Source organism: Rhinolophus sinicus, linkage group LG03, assembly GCF_036562045.2.
Source record: "Rhinolophus sinicus isolate RSC01 linkage group LG03, ASM3656204v1, whole genome shotgun sequence".
Lineage (NCBI taxonomy): Eukaryota > Metazoa > Chordata > Mammalia > Chiroptera > Rhinolophidae > Rhinolophus > Rhinolophus sinicus.
This window is the reverse complement of record NC_133753.1, coordinates 13,153,004-13,177,774: the sequence shown is the minus strand read 5'-3', so window position 1 is coordinate 13,177,774 and position 24,771 is coordinate 13,153,004. Positions and strand designations below refer to the sequence as shown.

The following is a 24,771-nucleotide window of genomic DNA, read 5'->3' as shown; positions in this document are numbered from 1 at the left end:
TTTCTTACAGTCATAATTCCTACCTTTTTCAACCGGAACTCCTCTACAATACCCCCATGCTATACAATAACCTTCCCTACCACTTTACTAAGAAATCTGAAGCTATCTGTATATCCTCATCTGCCCCTGGATAATAACAGCCTTGTTCCAACAACTGAATCCTCTGTCTCTCTACCCTGATAGGCCAACCTCATCTGCTTCCTACAAATATGCTCAGTTCTGTTTCACCCTAAAATACCCTCCTCTCAACCCTACTATCCCTTTTTAAGTTAAGGCCTTCTTTCTTAGTTTCCAATTCCAAATTACACATATTCCATAGTCATGAAGGACAGAAAACTTAGCTTCTTTTTTCTTCGTATATTCTTTCTTCCAACATGATATTGAAAACTGGCTCAGAATAGGCATGATTGTAAGAGGTCCCATAAAGCAAAGACTGGGTATAATTAATTTTCTTTATACAGCATCATGAGCAAGTGGACATACAATAAGTATTTCAAGTCTTTTTTATATACTGACTATCGCTTTCTTGTACTTGTGAGGGTTAGCAAATTGTGACAACTTAATCTATGGTCAAATCTGAGAGCCTCTTACCCTTTTTCAGCTTCCGGACAGCCAACATACAATGACTAGGCGAGAGATCCCATATTCTTAAGGTTTTATCATCACTTACAGTAGCACAGATGGGCAGATAAGGATGTGTAGCCAAACCCCACACCTCTCCTTCCATGTGTCCCTATAAACAAAACATAGTTAAGATCAATTCAACCTAAAACTATGTGTATTTAGAAGAAAATTAAAGACAATATTTGATAATATATGATAATGATAGGATAATGAATAAGTCCTAAAAGTTTTTATCTTTGAAATACATCTTAAAACAGCTTTGTAACAACTTTATCTCTACAAGTACAATATATTCAAACTACTCCTTAAAAAATTAGTTTAAAATCCTAAAACATTCACTGGATAGAGAGAATAGGAATTGGCTGCCCTGGAATGTTAATAACCGCCATACAGAAGGGACTTCCTGTATGACAGAGTAAGGAGCTCCACAGACCTGCTCACCAGTAAAAGTGGTGAAAATTATTTAAAACAAACAAACCACTTAAAATCTCTGGAAATGGTTCCAAGGGGAAACAAGTGAAGAAACATTTACTCACGAAAATCTAAATTATTTTTTTATTTTTAATTGACCTTTTTTTTAAATTGGGGAACAGTGTGTTTCTCCAGAGCCCATCAGCTCTAAGTCATTGTCCTTCAATCTAGTTGTGGAGAGCGCATCTGTACTCCAAGTCTAGTTGCCGTTTTCAATCTTTAGTTGCAGGGGCACAGCCCACAATCCCATGCGGGAATTGAACCAGCAACCTTGCTGTTGAGAGCTCACGCTCCAACCAACTGAGCCATCCAGCCGCCCCTCCGGAAGCTCAGCAGCAGCTCGTTTTCTTCAATCTAATTGTGGAAGGCGCAGCTCATTGGCCCATGTGGGAATCGAACCGGCAACCCTGTTGTTCAGAGCTCACGCTCTAACCAAGTGAGCCAAACAGTCACCCCTCTAAATTCTTTAAGAACAGTAAGAGTCTGTAGTTTTAGAACTGAGACTCACTCCTTTCCTCCCTCTTCCTAACTCACTGATGTGGACACTCCACCCCAGACTGATGGAACCAAGAACACAGGTGTCTCTTCCACTACCAGCTTCAGTTGGAGGGCTATCTTCTCAGAAAGAGGCAGCTGTCAGCATTTTGAATCCTGCATATGGAGGCAGAATTCATGGTAGGTGCTGCTGAGAGGTGGGTGCTCCCTTCTTCTGCCCCCTCATTCTGAAATGGAGGCTCTACCTTGGCTGTGGTGTCACTGAGAATACTGGGCCTCAGTGTCAACCCAATAAGACCTGAAGCTACTGCTCCCCCTCCCACACCAAGCACGCAGTTTCTAAAGGAAGGTACACTCAGAAAGAAGCATTCCATTGTCCTCACCCTCAACTCTAGATCCTTGCATCAGAGATTTAACTTAGAGGGAGAAGCAAGCAATAAAAACAGCTCCTAATCTCTTCTCAAAGGAACTAATTTCATTTACTGCACAATGTGGAAAAGTTCCAGCCTAAAGGTGCTCCCCAAAATAATGGCAGTTGTAATGAAAGGTAATTGGGAGGCAACTGGTAGACTCAATGGACATACAGACTAAACTGAAGGTGAGCTAGTTGGTCCAAGAAAACAGAAATCTCAGAGATAACTGGCAGGAGACTGCTTAAAAAAAAAAAAAAATCAAAACAAATCTCAAATACTAACATAGGGCACTGCTCCTTTTAAGGAGCCTGAGTCTAATTGGTTTAGTCTGTGGAGCAGTTTATGCTCCAGGGAAATGCTGAAAACAACAGCACTTTAATAGCTGGTTGTGGTCTGGAGGCCATTAAACAGGTGAGAATACTTCCCAAATCATTTGATAAAGCCAGTATTACCCTTACACCAATACCAGACAGACATCACAAGAAAACTATAGACCAATATCCTTTATAAATATGGATGCTAAAATCCTCAACAACATACTAGCAAACTGATTCCATTATAGAATTATACAACCAAATGGAATTCATCCCAGGAATGCAAGGTTGGTTTAAAATCTAAAAACCAATTAATGTAATACACCATATCAAAAAAACAAAACAACAACAAAAAACGTGATCATCTCAATAGAGAAAAAGCATTTGACAAATGTTTTGATAAAAACGTGCAAAAAACTAGGAATAAAAGAAAAATTCGTCAACCTTATAAAGGGCATCTATGAAAAATCCACAGTTCACATTGTACTTAATAGTGAAAGACTGGATGCTTCCTCCCTAAAATTAGGAGCAAGACAAGGATGTATTGTACTGGAGGGTCAAGCCAGGATAATTAGGCAAGAAAAATAAACAGGCATCCAGATTAAAAAGGAAGAAGTAAAACTATCTCTATTTGCAGATAACACAATCATGTATATAGAAAATCCTTAAAAATCCACTAAAAACTATTAGAACTAATAAAAAAGGCCAGTTATTTTAACAAAATAACGTGACACTTGGTTCACTGAAAATTATAAAACATTGTTGAAAAAGTTAAAGATCTAAATAAATGGAGAAATCCCATGTTCATGGATTAGAAGACAATATTAACAGGTACTACTTTCCAAACTGATCCACAGAATTCCACTGCTACATTGTTGTACATATTTTTAAATATATATATATACATATATATACATATATCTAATATACATCATATAGCTAATATATATATCATATATATAGTGTACACACATTCTCACACTTTCAATTATTAGTTTTATATTATCTTTGTTTCTAGCATGAAGAGTTTCTCAAAAATTTCTTGACTATTTTAAAATATTTTTCTCTTCTACATGATTTTTAAAAATCCTTTCCAGAATTTGTGAAAAAATATCATTATAATTTGGATTATGATCCTATTGAATTTATAATTTATTTTTTTATGTCTGAAACTAAAATGTTACAGTTGTCTTAACACAGGTCTTGCATATTTTTACCTACATTTATCCCTGGCTATTGTATAGTTGTATAGTTTTCTTTATGAGTACCATTTTCTATCTTGTTATTGCTAATATATACAAATACAATTGATTTTTGTACGTTGATTTTGCATCTACTCATTTTAGAGGACTCTTTAATTAGTTCTAATAAGTTTTCAGTTTATTCTCTTGAATAGTCAACATATAAGGTTATAATATCTACAAATACTGAGAGTGTTGTCCATTTCTGCTAACACTTACAGCTCTTATTGTTTCATTTAATTAAATTGGCTAAGATCTCAACACAGTGTTGGACAATAATGGTGAGAATTCATATCCTTATCTTTTCCTGTTTAGAAACAGTTGATTCAAAACCTTAAACTCTATAATAAATTTTAAAAATATTAGGATGTCATTTATGACTTCTAAAAATCTTACAATTATGAAATTGTGTTTTTTAACAGTTCCATCTATGGATTCATCTGTAAAAGTGTATTGTGTCAATATCTTCTAAGAGATCATAAACATGTTAATTTAAACACCATGACTCCATCACCTTTTTACTTCAATGGAAAAGTATATGACTGAAATTAAAGAATCAGACATGAAAGTTTGACAGTTAACTTAATATAAAATGTTTTATTTCCTTAAAAACTCTCTTGGGTACATCAGGATATTAACATTAAAGTATGAGCAATGTTCTCATCTATGTATGCTCTTTGGTATCTTAACAGGAGTGAAGGGGGGCTTGGAGAAGAAATAAGTCTGTATTAAGAAAGAACATAATTCTTTCTCAGGGTCAAAAGCAAGCCCAAAATTGGTGTTACTATATAGAGTTGTATGTGGACAATTTTTCATTAGGGCAGATCCTACCTCACTTGTGTTTTATACTATTGATTTATTCCCTTCTCTACTTTTCAAAAAATAAAATAAAATAATAATACACACAGAAAATGTACATTAAAAAAATTAATACAGCATTTCTGTTGGAAATGTTAAGTATCAGCTAATCTTGCTGTTTCATTTTATATTTCTACCACACAAATTATTGTATTTCAGGATTTTTGTTTTATTATTAACATATTTTCACTGAATCTTTCAGCAACAAATTTTAGTATTCGTTTTTTATTTTTCTAAGTTAGAAACTTGAGACAGAATGAACTAAACTGAAGATTTTCACAGAAAAACAACTGCCTTCGGTTCAACAAATATATTTCAAAAAAATAAAATTATGAAATAAATGTATTGGGTTAAATTAATCATAACTATTTTTTCTTTCCATTGGCATGTTTTGCAGTAAGAAATTACTTAATATTGAAAATTATTTCACATGCTAACATGCACATTTATTTACTCATAGCTACTCTTTAGCTATAATTAAATTTAAAATTTTTTTTGGTATATAGTAACATTAACAAATGTTTCCCTAATTAAGTTGTATTATTTTTCACCACTATCAATTTTTGGCTCTTATGTATTGAATCAATTATACACAAAAGAAAGAAAAAAGCATATTAACATTTAAAATTACCTGGACCAGAAGTGTTATTGGGCCACTTTTATCCACTTCTAGTATTTCACCATTCTTTGTGCCAACTAAAATATGACCATGTCCTAATGATATGGCACGTATAGATGGGTTATCTTCCAAGAGAAGACCTGAAATGTTAAATGGAGATGTTCTTCTAGGTATGACGTTACTATAAGGATGCATATACATAAATGATGCCAATGAAAATCACAAGATTGATTTCTCCTGTATTCTAATAAAAGCACTGCATTTCCTCCATTCAATTTACTCATCTCAAAAATATTTACCACCCATATACTATAATTCTATGAGTCTATATTATTCCAGGTGCTCTACTACCGTTCTAACAACTGTTTCTTTTCCTCTTATATTTGTACCTCCTATCCACCTCCTGACACTCTAAGAGCATGTACCATTTCCTGGTTAGTAACTTTAATTCAACTGAATTTCAGACTAATTCATTTACGTCTACTGCATCCTAGGCAGGCTTCAGAAATATATTGGTAAACATGATAGAACCAGCTCCTGCCCTCACAGAGTATATAATGAGGAAAGCAGATATAGTATGAGAAGCATATTGAAAAGGAAGCATAAAGTAAGGGAATTTAACATTTTTTTGGAAAGAGAATGGGAGTGGAAGGAATCATCCTAGAAGAAATAATGTTTGAGATTTAAAAAATGAATATATGGTCAGGCAATTGGAGGGGAAAGAGGCAGAAGAAAGGGCAAATTCTAGGCAAAAGCACAGCAGTCCCCACAAGAAGATGTGTTCCAACATCCCCAGTGGATGTGTGAAAACACAGATAATACTGAACCGTGTGTGTGTGTGTGTGTGTGTGTGTGTGTACACACTACATTTTTTCCTATACATACATGCCTATGATAAAGTTTAATTTATAAATTACGCAGTTAAGAGATTAACAATAGCTAATAAAATAGAACAATTATAATATACTGTAATAAAAGTTATATAAATGTGGTCTATCTCTCAAAATATTTTATACTGTACTCACCCTTCTTGTGATGATGTGAATTACAAAATGCCTTAGTAAGCTGAGATCTTTCACCTTTTCACTTAAAGGAAGAATTTTATGGCTTCTTTTTTCGCATATCTGAATTGCCAGCATCACTACTCTTGTACTTTGGGGTCATTATTAAGTAAAATAAGGGTTACTGGAACACAAACACTATGATACCATGACAGCCAATTTGATAACTGAGTGACTAAAGGGCAGCAGCATATACAGCGTGGACACACTGGACAAAGGGATGAGTCATGTCCTGGGCAGGATGGAGCAGAATGGCAAGAGATTTCATCATGATACTCAGAATGTCACTCAATTTAAAACTTAATGAATTATTTCTGAAATTTTCCATTTAATATTTTTGGACCATGGTTGACCTCAGGTAACTGAAATCACAGAAAGGGAAACTGAGGATAAGGGGAGACTACTTTAATAGCATAAAGACAGGCCTGGAGGTCAGAGAGTGTGAGGCAATGCCTTAATATGCTGAGAGAAAGGGTAAAGGGGAGAAGGGCTTCCAAGGCTAGAGCGGCAGGGTCAACAAAACACCAAGGTGAAAGAAAACACCAAGTTTGAAAACAAACTCCTGATCGATGGTAAATGTGAGGCTCATGTCACAATTTTCTTTGGAAAATTAAAAAATTTTTAAATTCACATTAATAATCTTGTTCTTGGTTAATATTTTTACCGTGTATCACAGAAAATAAATTTTGAAAGGACAGGAATGATTCTGGCATTCATTTAAGTGGCTTCTCCCATTTAACTCAGATGCCTGTCCACATGCTCCACCTTAGTAACCACATGTGTTAATGAGTCATTTGTCTTTTTTTCCTACAAAGTAAGTTAAATCTCAAAGCACCTTTAGATCCTGGGGCCAAAGCAGCTCTTTTTATAGCATAGGTCTTGAGACATCTTTCAAAGGAGTCATCCCAAAGAGCTACTATACCATCTTTTCCTCCAGTTACAAATCCCTAGAAAAGTAAAAGGTTCCAATTAATAAAGATCCAAATATTTTTTAAAATAATAATCTTTATATTGAAAAATTCTAGAGGAAAGAACACTTACAGGCAAAAGTCACAGCTTATAATGAATGGAAATTAGTATAAGAGTCTGTTATGTTTTTTAAATATCAACATGGAATCTGCAAAAACATTTACAGTAACACCAAACATTCTACTTTTAGGACAGGACTTAAAAAACACAGTTTTTTAATTTGGAACCATAAGGCAGCTCTACTACTTTCAGCAAGTTACATATATTCTCTGGAGGCTTCATGATTTCATCCTTTAAAAAGAAAGGATAGTAGCAGTAGCTGCCTTACAGGATATGGTGAAAATATATAAAGTACTTCAACAATTTTTCACTCATAATAAGTGATTAAGTTAAACTTTTTTTTTTTTTAAAGCAGACCTATTTCACTCTGTGTTCAGGCGTTTGAAAAGAGGAATAGAAAAGGGTCAGGAAGACGCTCACAGATTATTATTGGGTGGCTCAGCTAAGTTGAAAGGCAGTGTTCCTTTACTTGTGAAAGTGCTCTACACTCTATGATCAAATCCTGTTTAACTTAAAATATCTTTAGGTCACTTACTTTTTCCAATGCATGCATACTGAACACTGGCCCATCATGAGCTTTAACTGTTTTTACAAGAAAGACGTCTCTCCAAATACACACGTCTCCAGTGGACGTTCCAGAAAAAGCCATCTCCTCAGTCCAGCCATACACTGCACACATCATGGTGTCGCTTTTCCCCAGTGTGCCTATGTAGCCTTTTCTTCCAATCAATCCTCCCCCTGGTTTATAAAAAAATATTACAAAAGTACTACTTTCAAAATGTGTAAAATTATAAAGCAGTAAATTTTTTTTTCTACTGTTATTGTTGTTAAATAGACAGACATGTAACAGTAAAGAGAGTTAAAAAGAAAAATATGGGTCTCTCAATTAGTGACTTGGGCCACACCTTGCTTGGCTGAGGCAGCTATATCTAGGGCTGCTTTTAGGCCACAGCTTTTTGGATAAACAAAACATATATTAAGTTTTAATCAGTCCTCAGCACTTTTGTTTTTCAAAATTTTTATTATACTGTACTCACCCTTCTTGTGATGCTGTCAATGATAAAATGCCTTATTTAAGAATATAAAAAGGTATAAAAAATACAAAAACACCTATTATATGCATTATAAACTTACTGAAACTAGTATGTGATGCCATTTCCATCTCCCTTCTTCACTCCCTACTACTGTGACTGTGATGTTGATTATTCTCATGCATTCCTTTATATGTATTTTCCTACTTATTTATATAAATTCTGAGGCAATATGTCATATTATTTTCCATGTTTTAAAATTTCCTATAAATACCTTCCTGTATGTATTCTTTTGCAACTTGCTTTTTTCACTAACGATTTGTTATGGAACTTTATACACGTTGATTTATACCTCTAGAAAACTCACTTTCATAACTATATAGCATTCCATGCTATAAACACAACACTCTGTCCATTTTCCTATGAATAGGCACTTAAGTTGCTTCCAAGTTTTTGCTATTTAAAACAATGCTGCTTTAAACAGTCTTGTAAGGGCCTCTTCTATACAAATGCAATAGATTCTCTAGGAATGCCTAGGAATGGGCTGGGTATGTGAAGAAGGAACAGCAGATAGATGAGAGGTATCATCTGTTACCAAATTGTTCTCCAAAGTTGACACATAAATTTACAATCCCATTAATAGTGAGAGGAGTTCCTATTGTTATCCACCTTTCAGAAACAGTTGGTACTCTCACACTAGAGATATGAAATACCAACTGAATTTTACTGTAGTTTTGATTTACATTTCTCTGATAATTAATGAGCTTCATCACCTTTTCCTATTTTTATTGACCATTCATTACCTATTGATATCTTCTGCTCATTTTTCCAATTGACCTCATTATTCATTTATTGAAGACATATATATGCTAGGCTCTATTCAAGGCACTAAGAGTAGAGCAATGAACAAAATGACAACCAAACTCCCTACTTTCATGGACCTTCCTGGTGAGAGACACTCAATAAATATGACAAATCAGTAAAATGTACAGTGTTAGATGCTGATGGGTGCTACGGATAAAATGTAAGCATAAAAAGGAGATAAGAAATGGGAGGAATCCATTCTAAGTAGGGTGGTTAAAAAAGGTGGTATCTGAATGAAGACCTGAAGGAGGTAGTAAGAGGAAGTCATGCAAGGAAAACATTTCAGGCAGAGGGATCAGCAAGAGCAAAGGTCCCAATGCAGGAACGTAACAAGAATCTTCAAGAACAGCCAGGGGGGCCTGTATGGACTAGCAAAAAAAGTAAGGGAGGCAGTAATGGGAGATGGGGTCAGAGAGGTCAAAGGCAGCATTATAGGCCACTGTAAGGATTTCATTTTTACTGCACGTGAGATGGAAAACATGGGGGTGTAGAATGACAAGATCTGGCATATCAGTTATTAACAGGCTCATTCTGATTTCTGGGTATAGAGTAAACTGAAGAGTGCCAAGGATGAAAAGTTACAAGGCTATTTCAATCATCTGGGCAAATGATAAAGGCAGCATAGAGCAGCTTGGTAGCATGGAAGATGATGAAAAGTGGTCATACTCCAAATTTATTCAGAAGATTGTCTTTTCTTAACATTGTCTTTTCTTAGCAGCTAGAGTTAGTGAACTTAGAAAGGCAGTGAAGTGGAGTGGTGAAGGAAAACAAAACCCAGATTGACTCCTCTCAAAAGAAGGAAGGAGAATATAAATTGCCAACTGAAAGTGTAGATAACTATTTGGGAGTATTTTAGTACATAGCTAAGAAAAGAAACTGATTAACAACTAGAGGGTAGAGTTGTAAGAGGGGTTTTGTTTGGTTTTATTTAAGATGGAGAATTAACAGCACACTTGTAGACTGAAGGGAGTCAGGAGAGAGGGCAACAGATAATGTAGGAGAGGAAGGGAAGAAGAGTTGGAGTGATGCCCTTGAGTTAAGTGAGAGAAGGGAGCTAGTGCACATGTGGGGGGACTGGTCTTCACTAAAGCACAGACTATCTATCTAGAGCAGAGTCGGCAAGCAATGGGCTGCGGCCAAATCCTGCCACCACCTGTTTTTGTATGGTGCCCTACTGTGAGTTGTAGGGGGCCATACCTATTTCCTTCTCTGCTCCCTGACTTTTGGCTGCCAACTACCATGTTTCCCCCAAAATAAGACCTAACCAGAAAATAAGCCCTAACATGATTTTTCAGTATGACAAGCCCTGAACATAAGTCCTAATCATCTTTTGGAGCAAAACTTAATATAAGACCTGGTCTTATTTTTGGAGAAGCATGATAGCAGCTGCCCAGGGCCTGAGCTGGTCACCATCTACAATTTGAGGACTTTGCTCATGGCAACTGCTGGGCCCCTAACAGTGGAATCACAGTCCAGGAGTTGCCTTGCCTCTTGCCAGCTGCCCATGTTGAGAAGGTAGGGCTCTCCAGGAGGAGAAGGAACACTTGGTTCAATGTGTCACTGGGGCAGAGTGAAGCTGATTATGGTCCCCACCCACCCCACACAGCCCAACCTGCCAGTTCCCTTCACCACAGCAGGTTGATCTTGGAGGTAACGTCTCCAGTTAATGACAACTGAGTGGACAACAAAGTGGATGAGGCAGGGCAAGACTTTTCTCTCTTGTTCTCTAAGTACCTACAGAATATTCTTGATGTTGTTCCTGGGCCTGAAAAGTCTAAAATATTTACTATCTTGCTATTTACATACATAAAAAGCTTGCCACCCCTGGTTTAGATAATAATTAATTGGGTTTTCTGATACACACAGCGTAAAATGTTCCTATTGTGCTAGGTCATGTCATAGTTGCACTCACAAAACTTTTTATTTTTTTAAATTTTATTGCGGGAATATTGGGGAACAGTGTGTTTCTCCAGGGCCCATCAGCTCCAAGTCACTGTCCTTCAATCTAGTTGTGGAGGGTGCAGCTCAGCTCCAAGTCCAGTCGCCATTTTCAATTTTTAGTTGCAGTTTTCAATCTTTAGTTGCAGGGGGCGCAGCCCACCATCCCATGTGGGAAAGGAACCAGCAACCTTGTTGTTAAGAGCTCACATGCTCTAACCAACTGAGCCATCCAGCTGTCCCCTAAAAAAGGTTAGTGACTACCTGCCCCCACCAGTCATGGATCAGAATTCCATAATTCCAACCTGGAATTCTCAAAGCCCACATCTGGAATAGGAGGTAAGAAGCTCCCTTTTAGCCTCAGGCCTAAGTTATCTTTAACTTAGTTTACATAGAGCTATGCATTTAGAGAGTTAGACAGCACTTACTCAGACTATTTCCCACTTGGCTAGCAAACTCTGTGGATCAGAACCCCAAAAGTGAGTAAGGTTGAAATGCACACCAAAGTCTTAACATTTATCAGTTTATGGTTCAGTTTCAGGTCTGTTATACGTCTGACCAAACTTAAGGAAAAAAATATTCAATTGCAAATCTTTTCATTTTAAGGCTATTTATTTTTTTCAAGTCTCTTATTTCAAACAAATTTAGTTTAGTTTTTTTTTTTTTCCCAACACAGAAAGAATAAGCATTACTTGCTTGGTAACTGCAATTCCAAGTGACTAAGATACTCAAATTGTTTAAATGTATAGGAATTAAAATTACAAATGTGAAAATACTTCTCTTTACTTTGTAAATGTACATACACTAGGATCTGATGAGTTTGTGATTAACTATTAAATCCAAGTCTGAAAATTGATTTGTGTCCTATGTGGTTTACAATTTGAAAGTTGTTTGATCTTGAGAAATGTCTGCACTAAGCTTATTCTTTTCTAATATATGTTTCACTTCTTCCTGTATTTACGTATTTTATGTGAAGAGTTTAACTATACTGATGTCAAATTGATGTCAAACTGCTAGAATTTATAAGTATACTATTCTATTTGGAAAAGAAACATTTTTTTTTTCAAATGTGAACTTCTTCTACAGTTACTAATCTACAGTTACAAATAACTAAAGTAATATAACATTCTGTTTCTATATCATTTTATAGCATATAAAGAATTTTTACAAAATTTTTTATTTTTAGTTTAGACTAAAAATGTCTTTAACAGAAAAAAGGCATCTGGACATCACTTGATTAATTTCACAAATTCAATCCTTTTGCAAATATGAATACTACATCAATGCAGCCAATAAATGATAAAATAAATCTTATATTTGTTTAAAATGTACTAAGATAACTGTGAATCACTTTTTAAAAAAATCAACTTTGTATTTTGAATAATTTTAGGTTTTCATAAACGATGCAGAGATAACAGAGTGGTTTCACATGCAGTACTCCTCACCCAGTTTCCCCTAATGTTAACATTCTACATTCCTACAGACTATTTATCAAAACTAAGAAACCAACACATTTGATATGTTACTATTAACTGAACTCCAGCCTTCATTCAGATTTCATCTGTTTTTCCACTAATGTCTCTCTTTTCTGTTCCAGGATCCAATCTAGGATACCACATTGTATTTAGCTAGATCACTTTTAAAAGTAATAATTTTTTAAATTTCAAAGGAATAAAAAGAAGCACTTCCTTACCTGCTCTACGCCAAAATTTCATGTGTTTAATTCCAGCTGTAATTAATTTATCAGGCACGTAGGGGTTCATCTTTACAACAAAAATCTTATCTTTACTTCCTCTGAAATAAATACCAAAATATTTTAACTCTGAAGATAAATGTCTCCTGTAATAACTTTTGCCTAATCCATGTCCTGTCTTAACTACCCCAGTACTGAATGCTTAGCCCGCTTGTCTCTCAGGTTTGTGCTATGTAATCATGCATCAGTATATTTATTATTATTTTGTTATTATTTTAATTTACTATTAGCTCTTCTCAACAGAATCTTAAAAGATAGGAACAGCTGAAACTGAACTTCTTTTGGATGGCACTGACTACAGTACTATGCATAGGGTACTGTATGCTATTTCTGTAGGCTAATACTGTAGGCTATTTCTGGCATAAATGAGTTAAAGAAAATTTTACAATACTTCGTTATAGTTTAATATAGTCTTTCCAAACACAAAGTTCCTCTTACACTCTCTTTTATTTGGGCATTGTCTATATACTCTGAAAAAAAGCATTTATCTGTATTTTTAAGTGCTTAATGTCTCACTTCAAGGAACAGGAAGTTAAAAAAAATAGTCTCTGACACTTGACTATTTCCTCCTTCAAATAAATTGTTAATATTTTTAATTATAAAAACAATACAGGCTTATAAAAACAATACAGGCTTAAATTTAGAAAACAAGAATGATAACATAAAAAATAAACAATATATAGCTTCTTTGTGATATATGTGTGTATGTATCTTCTTTCACTCAAATATACAATATGAGCATTTTATCATGTTTTCCAATCGCTATATAATAACTTATCATATAGAATTCACTCTACCTGTAAATGGAGATTTTAGGTAAGAGCTATTTCCAATGTCATTTTACAGTTACATTAAAACGTGAGCTCACAAGGGATAAACATAAATGAATCCTGAAATCATTTGCTTTTTACCATGATTATACTACTTATTCAATGGTGATAAAGATGGTAGCAATAAAAACAGATTACATGTTTGCTTGATTTCAAACCTGATTTAATTTTTTTAAATTTTAAGTCCAAAATAATTTCAGTATTTTGCCAATGTGACATCAAGTTTTTTTTTCCCCTACCTTGTTATTGAAAGTTTCTCTCCTTTCTTCCAGTCCCACAGCACAATAGTGTGACTATCATCTATTCCAACGGAAGCCAAACGTTTCCCATCCGCTATGAAAATTAATCAGAGAGACATACTGACCATTAACATTCAGAAGATAAAAACCATTTAGTACATATTCTAAAACTTCAGAACCACATTTAAAATTTTATAAAGTAATATTAAATGTTAGGTATGTGTACAGCTTTAAAAAGAACCAGAATATATAAGGGGAGGGGAATTGTTTCTCAATGCATCTAAACATATCTGCTGACATTTTCTTTGACTTCATTTACCTTATCCACCAGGTTGGGATGGTGGGAAAGAAGAAAGGTTAGAAAAGTGGAAAAAAGAGATTTAAAATATGAGAAGGAAAAGAAAAACTAAGAAAGAAGAAAAGATTTACTTCATTTAAGTTCACCATAAGAACTCTATTGTAATATAAGAACTCATAGTGATCATGAAAAGTTAATCACATGAAAAATATATGTAGATTACAACTACATATTGCCATTAATATGACTGCTTTTAGTAAAGGCCAATTATTTCAGTTGTTACTATCAACAAGCAACAAGTAATGAATGTTTCAGACAAAGGATTGAGCTAACTCAGTCACGCTGACAAGTGTGCATGTGTTTATAAGTTGTAAAGTCTCAAACTACAATAAGACAATTTGCCACTCTGCTATGCTCTCTGTAAACCTCAATCAGTTCCTTAATGCTACCAGTGGTATTTTTCTTGTTGACTCTCTTGTTTTGCCATTCATTTTCTTGTTTCTTCACTTTTAGCAGATCACCAAATGTGTATATACATTTCCCCCAAAACCCTACTACCGTGTTTCCTTGAAAATCAGACCTAGCCAGACAATCAGCTCTAAGGCATCTTTTGGAGAAAAAATTAATATAAGACCGGGTCTAATATAATATAATATAATATAATATAATATAATATAATATAATATAATATAATACCTGGTCTATATAAGACCTGGTCTTATATATACTATGTAAGACCGGTCTTATATTAATTTTTGCTCCAAAAGACGCATTAGAGCTGATTGTCTGGCTAGGTCTGATTTTCGGGGAAACATGGTACCACTAGTATTAACTGAGATGGTTTTAGACATTACGTAGACAAACTTTTATTTTAATAGAAACATACTTATATTAGTGGTTTTTAAAAACTACACTCATTAAATTATAATTATAAAATAGCCATGCTTTCATAGCCATGATTGCTTAGGACAAGAGTATGCACATTTGATTAACAATTGTGAAGGTCACAGCTAAATGACAAGTTTAGGCAACACTGATTTCAACTAAAATGCCATGTACTGCTTTGCATTTTGGTAATTCTCACTGAGACAGAAAATAGCCTTACCTGAGAAATCAACAGCACAGACACCATACTGGTGGCAGCCCTTTAATATTGACAATGGTTTAATGGTCTCTGTATCCCATATGTGAACTGAGGGATCCCTACCTACCTAAAATAGAAAGAATTATAAAAATCATTTTATACATGAAGTCATTTATTTTCATATCATTTAAAAGGAAGTAAAACAGGACATTTTACAGCCTTTGTCATATTTGCTATAGAAATTTATCAAATAAAAAATATAAAGCAGACTATATATGTAACTGACTGATTTTCTTACATTTGTTGAAAAACTAATGAGGCTAGGCTCAGTGTTTCTAGGAATGTGCTAGAACTATGTGACTCCTAAATCTTACCATATACTTCATCAGTAAAGATAATGCTTACTGAGCACCCATTATTGGTAGTGTTCCTATGTTAGATAAAATGAGCGCTAAGACATTCAAGTAAATTTTGCAAACTCATTGGGAAAATAAGATATTTTCAGCTACTTAAGCACATCTGGTAATATATACTTAATGTTGTAGAGAAAACCTTTATGGAAAAGATGATACTAGACCTAGGCCTTTAAAAAGTTCAGGTCTTGGATATAAAGCAAGCAAGCACATTCTAGGCTAGATAATGGTGTAAACAAGGATGAGACGGGTTGAAGCACCAAGCAGGTAAACAAGATTCTGAACAGACAGATTTACTGCAGCACACTATCACCTATCTTTTAACTCAGTGTATGTTTGCTAATGCACAGGTAAGCTATCAATTCCTAATTATCCCTTCAGACTCACGTAATCACTTCCTTTAACTGTAAGGATAAAGAGATATCATAGCTTTGCCTATAAAGGCAACTCCTGAAATAACGAATATGACAGTCAATTACCATTAATTTTGAGATTGGTTTTATGTAAAGACACAATAAAAACTACATAGCAATCAGCCAATATTTCACTAAGTTACTCAGCCAAATGTTACCAGTGACTGTTAAGTTTTTTCTATTTAAGTTCTGTAGAGTTTGATACTTTTGATAACTTCACAGCACCACTCTCTCAGTTCTACTGTGTTTCCCCGAAAATAAGACCTAACCAGACCATCAGCTCTAATGCGTCTTTTGGAGCAAAAATTAACATAAGACCCAGTATTATATTATAGTATAGTATATTGTATTATATTATATTATACCCAGTCTTATATAAGACCGGGTCTTATAAACTTTTGCTCCAAAAGACGCATTAGAGCTGATGGTCTGGCTAGGTCTTATTTTCAGGGAAACATGGTATCGTCTCCTTGACTCTTACTTCTGAGTTTCCTTCACAATTTCATCACCTGTCCCTTAAATACAAACTTCCCAACATTCTGTCTTTAGTACTCTGGTCTTTTCATTCTACATTTTTGCCCTGAAACTTCTGGTTTCAATGGTTAAATAAACAAATGACTTCCACATTCTGCTGTTAAACTTTTCTTCTGAATTCAAAACTTACTATTTTTTTTTTTTTAATTTATTGGAGTGACAATTGTTAGTAAAAGGAAGACTTACATTTTCAATTGCTTACTGGACATCTCACATAGAGATGATGATGATGATGATGGTGACGACGATAATGACAATGACAACTAACATTTACTGAGAACTGACTTTTGTGCCAGAAACTGTTCTAAACATTTTACAAGGATTGACTCTAACAATCACAACAACACTACGAGATACCGACACTATCCTTATTTTAAGAGATGTGGAAACCAAGGCCTAGAGAGGTTAGGTAATTTTCCCACAGCTAATAAGTGGAGGAGCCTAGATTTAAACACCATATTCTGTGCTGGCCGAAGTAGCAACAGAGTATTATTAGAGCACACTTGGGGCCTGGGTCAGTCAGGAATGAGGGGAAAAGGGAGAGGTAAGGCAAGTTCTCAGATATGTTATTTAACCTAAGTTTTAGGAGGAGGAGGAGGAATGAGATAAAGTTGGAGGGTTAAACAGAAGAAGAGGAGAAGAATTTTCCTTTATAAGTTTATATTTCCAGCACGTTGCCTGGCATAAAGCACATGCTCTATGAATGTTTTTGAATGAATGGGAGAAAGGAAGGGGAGAAGAGGAAAGAAAGAAAGACAGAGAGAGGGGGAGGCACAAATGGAGGGAGGGAACATGGAGAAAGAAAAAGGGAAGAGTTTTTTCTCCTTTCAGGGAAGCTACATAGGATGATGCAAGTTGCCCACTCTAAGCCCACAGTATATCCTAGAGGATATATTTGCACAGTGTTTAAAGACAGACAAACAAAGAGCGTTAGGCTTTACTACTTACTAGCTTAAAGATCTTTGAGAAAAGTATTTAATTTCTTTAAACCTAATTTGTAAACTAGGGTGAATGGTTTCACTCTCATTGACGTGAACTGAGAATAAAATAAATATACACTACGAAACTAGTAAAGTGCTTACATACACTAAGAATCTATAAACATAACCACTTCCCTTTCTTCGCTAATAATCCATACAGATAGGTATCAGTTAAGACTTTTCTCAACATCTTCCATTTCAATATTTCTGCTTTGTACTTTGGTAAACCTAAATAGGTTGCTATTATGACTGTAAAATAAAAATAGTCAACCTGTTTGTCATAGAACATTTGTTAGATAACTTATTATGCTATTTTAGATAACTCAAAGAAACCATTATTTCTAAGTCTTTGTGTTTTCTATAACTTTTACTCACAAATTTTAAAAAAAATTAGTATTATCCTCACAGAAAGAAAATAAGTCAGAGCTCTTAGTTCCAAACTAAAATTAAAATAATAATAATTAAAGTAGAACTCTAAGAAAAACTGTAGGAAAAAAGTTGGGGTAAATTTTATTTGTAATATGAAAATAAAATTCTATTATAAAGAATTCTTTCATCAACAAGACAAATAGTAACAAATGTTGGAGAGGCTGTGGAGAAAAAGGAACCCTCATACACTGTTGGTGGGAATGCAGACTGGTGTAGCCGTTATGGAAGGCAGTGTGGAGGTTCCTCAAAAAATTATGAATAGAATTGCCATATGACCCAGCAATCCCTCTCCTGGGTATCTACCCCAAAAATCTGAAAACATTTAGAGATAAAGACACGTGTGCTCCAATGTTCATTGCAGCTTTGTTTACGGTGGCCAAGACATGGAAACAACCAAAATGTCCTTCGATAGATGAATGGATAAAGAAGTTGTGGTATATATACACAATGGAATACTATTCGGCAGTAAGAAAAGATGATTTAGGAACATTTGTGACAACATGGATGGATCTTGAGAGAGTAATGCTGAGCGAAACAAGTCAGACAGAAAAAGCAGAGAACCATGTGATTTCACTGATATGTGGTATATAAACCAAAAACAACAAAAGAACAAAACAAACAAATGAGAAACAGAAACTCATAGACACAGACAATAGTTTAGTGGTTGCCAGAGGGTAAGGGGGGCGGGGGGTTGGGGGTGGGAGATGAGGGTAAGGGGGATCGAACATATGGTGATGGAAGGAGAACTGACTCTGGGTGATGAACACACAATGGGATTTATAGATGATGTAATACAGAATTGTACACCTGAAATCTATGTAATTTTACTAACAATTGTCACCCCAATAAATTTAATAAAATAAAATTAAAAAAAAAAAAGAATTCTTTATTCTTCATTTCCTAGAATACAAAAGATAGATTTTTTTTTTTTAAGTGGACTTACCTAACTTTAAAGCCAAATGAAGGTCTAACCTATCTGGCCTGTTGTAATGTAGTTTTTCAAAGGACATACCTGACCTGTTGCCACGTAGTCTTTCAAAGGATGCATAGCTAGGCAGAGAATATCGTCATCATGACCCAGGTAAAAGCGCTGTGTGTTCTGTTGTCGATTATAAATGACACCCACTGCTGCCACATGGTACACAATTTCACCAATTTGAGTATAAAACAGATTACTTCTACAGTCATAACCTCTGTAACTAAACATACAAAACATATCATATAATATTAAGTTTGGCCTTTTATCTGATAAACATGGACTATAATAGAAGAAAAGTAGGTAACTTTTAGGTCATTTATTTTCTAGTTTTACAAGATACTTAACCATTAAAACAAAATACAAATATCTCAGATCCCATAAACTTTTATGAATTGCTCTGATTATAAATAGCTATATCCAAGCTATTGAGTGAAAAAAGCAAGGTGCAGATAAATATATACACTACTTTTTGCATAAGTACAACAGTAATTTTGTATACTATAAAACAAAAACAGGTTGTTTTTTTCTTTGTTTTGTTTTACAAGTGAAAGGGTATAGAAAAGAATAAATATTTGTATTTGTCTGTACATGCATACATATTCTGGATCTAAGTAACAGTAATTACCTTGGAGTGGGGGAAATGATGGCTGGAGGGCAGAGGTTGGGAAAAAGAATTTCAAGGTATACCCTTTTCTACACATTATTGAACCATGAGAATACATATTCCAAAAATAAGTTTAAACAATTTAAAAATATTATACACATCCAGAAAAAAGTAGCCAAATCTTCTTAAAGTGAACGCTACAATTCCATTTATAGCAACCTTTTTTTGCACTTTGAAGAAAACCAATTCATAAAAGTTAACTGCATAGGAATACTGCCTATTTTAACACTGGAGAAAAATATTTTTGCTAAATAAATCCTTTTTGAAGTTCCTGAAAGCATTATCAGTCAGGTAAGAACATGATTACTGGGTGAGGGGAAGAAAAGAATTGGATTGGAGCATCTGTTGTTCCAGGATGAAATGTGAGATCTGTATTGTCCAATGTCGTACGACAATCCAGAAACTGTATTTTATTGAAATTAAAATATGAAGGCCAAAATGCACAGGCAAAAAGAAGCCCCGGTACCATTCCAAATTAGACATATTTAGTTAAGATGATAATCCCTTACATTTTACTTATTCATTTGTTTAAAGACAAGAGATCAATTTCTATAACTATAATACTAAACTTTCTTAAGACAAAATAATTTTTAATTTAATAAACACTTATATAGTGCTTATTATGTACCAGACAACATTGTAAGTCACCACAACTACTGACTTATTTCCTCCTATCAGAACCCTGTGAAGTAGGTGCTGTTATTTCAATTTTACAGATGGGGAAACAGAGGCACTGAGAGGTAACGTGATCTGCTCAAACTCACACATCTAGTAAATGTAAGCTAAAATTCAAACACATAAATGAAAAATAGTTGTTCTATACCCATGAACAAAATGTAATCGAATACTATTTCCTGGAGCCCGTTCTCTTCTTTTAGAAGTACAGCTTTTTTGTTTCTCTTTGTATTGTTCTTTAAGCTGAGGTAGATCTTCTTTGTAAACCTTTAATGAACATAAGTAGAAACAGTCTTAGAATATATATTAACAAAGGTTTTCATAGATTCCTAAGTAACTTTCAGACATTGTGGTTACTATTGATCAGTGAGGTTTTAGTAACTGTCTTAAATAGGAAGGTACTTTATGAAGTTTATCACTTGGAAAGAACTAATTTACATTTTCTATGTATCATACTGACAAATACATATTTAGTGTTCCGTGATATCTTTATACTTCATAAAAGAATATTTTAAAGGGAATCAATACGAATGTACTGTGACAAAAAGCTATAGGCAAATATAATACAGGCACACTTATTACATCAAGCACTTACTATCAAAGAACACTTTACAAAATATATTTTAACTCTTAAAAAAGGAACACATATGGCCACACATGGAAAATTAAAACCCACAAAAGATAACAGATGAATAAACAACAGGGAGCAAGATAAGGAAGAAACTAGACTTTTTCAGGGGAAAATCATGTGGTAATAAAAATTACCTGCCGACGGTAGGTGAGCTGTGTCTCTTGTTCAATTTCAGAATCCAGTTCTGGAACATCAGACAGATCTGAATCTGATTCATCACTATTAGAGTCAGCCAGACTTTCTGTAATTTTAAAAAATGAAACATTATTTGTTTTAAAAAGATTCACTTTCAAAACAGCATTGTAAAATTAATGATTAGGAGCTAATTGTGCCAATTGACATGGAGACAAACCATAAAACAATCAAGTGAATTACCTATTCAAGTGACACAGATGTCAGTAAACTGTACTACAGATTATCTTCCTCTCCACTCACTGCAAACTCAATAGCTCCTTTAAATCCCTTCACTGGTTCCCCAATGACTGCTACATCAAATTTAAGTGTCTGTGCAAATATAAGTGAATATAACCTATAATTAACATGAAAAATAGCTATAAATACTGTATGTAACAGATGAATTAATATTAAGTAATTTTGTCAAAAAAACCCACAAACGAAACCTAGATACCCATCTCCCACAGAATACACTGTTTGTTTTGCTAATGTAACTGTTTCTTCCCTCATCATTTGATTAAAATGCAACCCAAAGTCTTTGTATTGTATCTGACTTTGTAAAGACATCTGACTTTAAACATATAGACCTGATATTTTAATTTAAAAATTCTACTAATAAACTATACTGCTAACTTATGATGCTAGATTACATTTCAATAGTAAAATTGTTATTTTGGGGTTACTGAAGAGTTATTAGACAGAGAAATTGTTTAGGCAGTGGGTACTACTCACCTTGGGGTGCTATGTGAAGAGCATCTTTTAGTTTTCTTTCAGGAATAAATTTCCACTGAAAGACAGAGTGATCTGCTCCACCAATAGAAATAACCCACTGATAATCATGTGACCATCTGACATTAGTTACGTGAGCCGAGTGGCCAATATATTTTTTAAACTTGGCCCCTATAACAAAAATATACCTTTAAATTGATAAACCAATGCCAACACACAAAAATACCACCTCATATAACAATTTCTATACCTGAACCAATGCATCCTCCTTCCATGATCTTAATTACGATCAAGGGAAAAACATGTTAATTCAAAAATTTGTCGAACAAATAAGTCTACACCAAGGGATGTAAATCTCTGTTCTCCTGATTCACAATACAATTTGACAGGACACATAAACGTCACGAGGCATGATCTTATTGCTCTGAAAAAAAGCCTTCAGCCACAAGGGGGTCAAATTTTTCATATTAAGTTATTTGAATGTTTTCTTTTGAGGCCTTTCATCTTAAGTGATATTCAACCAGTCTATTCCACTCCCACTATCCTCAGCCCTAGCAGCCACAGGATCCTTTTAAAACTTTAGTCATCAACAAAATACTAGCAAACCTAATACAGTAACATGTAAAAGGAATTACACAATATAACCAAATGAGATTTATGCCAGGAAAGGAATGGTTGATTCAACATACAAGTCAATGAATGTAATATATCATATTAATCAAAATAAAATATGCCCACTTGTCCCAACAATTGTCTTTACAGTCATTTTTAAGTCTCTATATTTTGTATAATGTCTTTCAATATAGGTTTGTCTTATATTTCAATATGATTAGATTCAGACGTGTTTTTGGCATAGGCAATATTGTGCTCTTTTAGATACATCATTTCAAGGGGGCACCGTTCTATCCTTAATGATGTTAAGTTGTATCATTCGGTTAAGGTGGTATACACCAGATTTCTCCAACTGTAAAGGAATTGTTTGACTTTGTGGTTAGTTTTTTAAAAAATCTGTGTATAGGAACCATTTTTGTGGTTCTAAGTTCAGAATACATTCTCTATATCCTGCTTAGATAACCCTAGTATTTGGCAACATATACACATCCCTGTTAAAAGTACACTGAATACATAATGTTCGGCCTCATTTTGATAATGTTTTAAAAGTTTTATATTACGTTATAGAAGGCCTGTATGTCAGGATGGAAAGCTCCCTCAGTTAAAACCTAGAGAAAAACTTTCACCTTAGCCATGAATGTAGGGATCAAAATATAAAAGATTTGAGCAGAACTCATCTAAAATTAATGCTGTTATTTTAGAAATCACTGGTGTTTTTTTGTTTTATTGTGGGTTTTTTTTTTTTTTTTGGTTGTTTTTTTTTTTGCAGCTTAATAGAAGTAACTTTCTAGATGGGTAACTTGCTACAGTCCACCCAGTAAAATCCGATAACATAAGATTGGGTCCCATCCCTCTTATGTGAGAACGCTTATTTGCCAATCCAGAATACTTTGGCTACTACTTCCTTTGATGGGGTTCCTTAACTAATCTTAGGCACCAGAGAGTCTTAAGAGGTAAAGCCAGAGATGCAACAATTAAATGCCAAGTTTTTAAGAGGTACTAATTTTGTTATGTTTTGGCCAAATGAAGAAGAGTGATCTGAGCATCTGTTCTGACTGACTATACTGGGTGATAGCCCCAAGAGAGGTGTAAATAATCCTCTAAGTCCCTTACAAATATTTTTCTCTGTGACTTTTCAAAGATCAATCCCTCTGGAGGAACCAAAGCAGAGCAACAAGAAAGCTATGGAAGAAGTCTGGGAAGCCAGTTATTTCTAATCAAAGGGACTATGTTAATAATTATTTAATAACCAGCACTGCTTATCTATGATAAATGGGTATCTTAAAAGTGAACCTAGATAACGTATCTTTCATGAAGTGACACTGACACACCAGGACCAAGCATATTTTGCTACATGCTTCCAGAATTCCCTGTGATTACCCATGTAATTATACTTATGACACTAAAATGTAATAGTCTATTTAGTTGTTAACTCCTCTAATAAACTAAGCTCCTTGATGACAGGTGTGGTATCTTGTTTACTATGTATATCTAAGGTCTGGTATAATGCAAAAAGTCACTAGGTATTTGAAGAAAGAAAGGAAAGAAGAAAGATCACATTTCCACTTTATTATGTCCGTACACTTGAGTTGGAATGCTAGATTGTAGAGGAGGAAGAAGTGTAATGCAGGAAACTGAGAGGGCATGAACCCTTATAATTGATAAAGGGGGATGAAAGTGTGATATAAAGAATACTAGAGTTGAAATCAAAACACAAGAGCTTAAGTGTCAGTTTGACTATTTTATAGCACAGGACCTTGAGCACATCACTTCTCTTGAGCTCCATTTCCATTTTAATATAAAATGGATTATAAGTTCTCAAAATCCCTTCATTATGAAAACTCTGATCTATGATAGGAAATGACAAAAAAAATCGTTAAGGCTTAAACAGAATGTTATCAATTAGGACTAATACCTCAGAGAAAAGATTCACCCAGTCATGCTGAAATAGTTTTTGATAGGATAAAGCAATATACCAAAATATTTGTTTTGATGGTCTCACTTATTTCTTTATTTGTTTTAGGATATATTTTAACAAAAAGTTAATATGAGATAAATTTCTTCAATAAATTGTAGCAATATCACAAAAGATTTTTTCCCATTTACTATCTTTTAGTGTCCTGAAAACGTCTAGATATAAAATATATGAGAATATCTTTCTTATATATATATATGAAATTTTTCCTTTCCAGAATATCTTTCTGACCCTAGTAAAAGGAAGAATTTCTTAATATACAAAACAGCACTATACATACAAAAAGAGATAGATTTGACTACATTGAAATTAAGAACTAGTCAATAAAAGACATCATTAAGAAAATAAAAACACAAGTCAACTGGGAAAAGACAGTTACAATCCATAAAAATTACAAATTA

At 34.2% G+C, this 24,771-nt stretch overlaps 1 protein-coding gene across 25 annotated transcripts in view; it reads right to left on the bottom strand.

The window, feature by feature from the left end:
- EML5 (EMAP like 5) overlaps positions 1-24,771 on the bottom strand; it is a 145,790-nt gene that overhangs the window by 58,985 nt on the left and 62,034 nt on the right. For all 25 annotated transcript variants that reach the window (XR_012494561.1, XR_012494562.1, XR_012494564.1 and 22 more), the window contains 11 exons: positions 21,787-21,954; positions 21,015-21,121; positions 20,398-20,516; positions 18,944-19,130; positions 15,184-15,289; positions 13,781-13,874; positions 12,652-12,752; positions 7,661-7,863; positions 6,932-7,043; positions 5,048-5,175; positions 592-733 (listed from right to left, as the gene is read on the bottom strand). Coding sequence is in view for 17 of the 25 variants with exons in the window: in XM_074327060.1 (XP_074183161.1) it covers positions 592-733; positions 5,048-5,175; positions 6,932-7,043; positions 7,661-7,863; positions 12,652-12,752; positions 13,781-13,874; positions 15,184-15,289; positions 18,944-19,130; positions 20,398-20,516; positions 21,015-21,121; positions 21,787-21,954 (1,467 nt within the window). In the remaining 8 variants the exon portion in view is untranslated. The remainder of the gene's footprint in view (positions 1-591; positions 734-5,047; positions 5,176-6,931; positions 7,044-7,660; positions 7,864-12,651; positions 12,753-13,780; positions 13,875-15,183; positions 15,290-18,943; positions 19,131-20,397; positions 20,517-21,014; positions 21,122-21,786; positions 21,955-24,771) is intronic.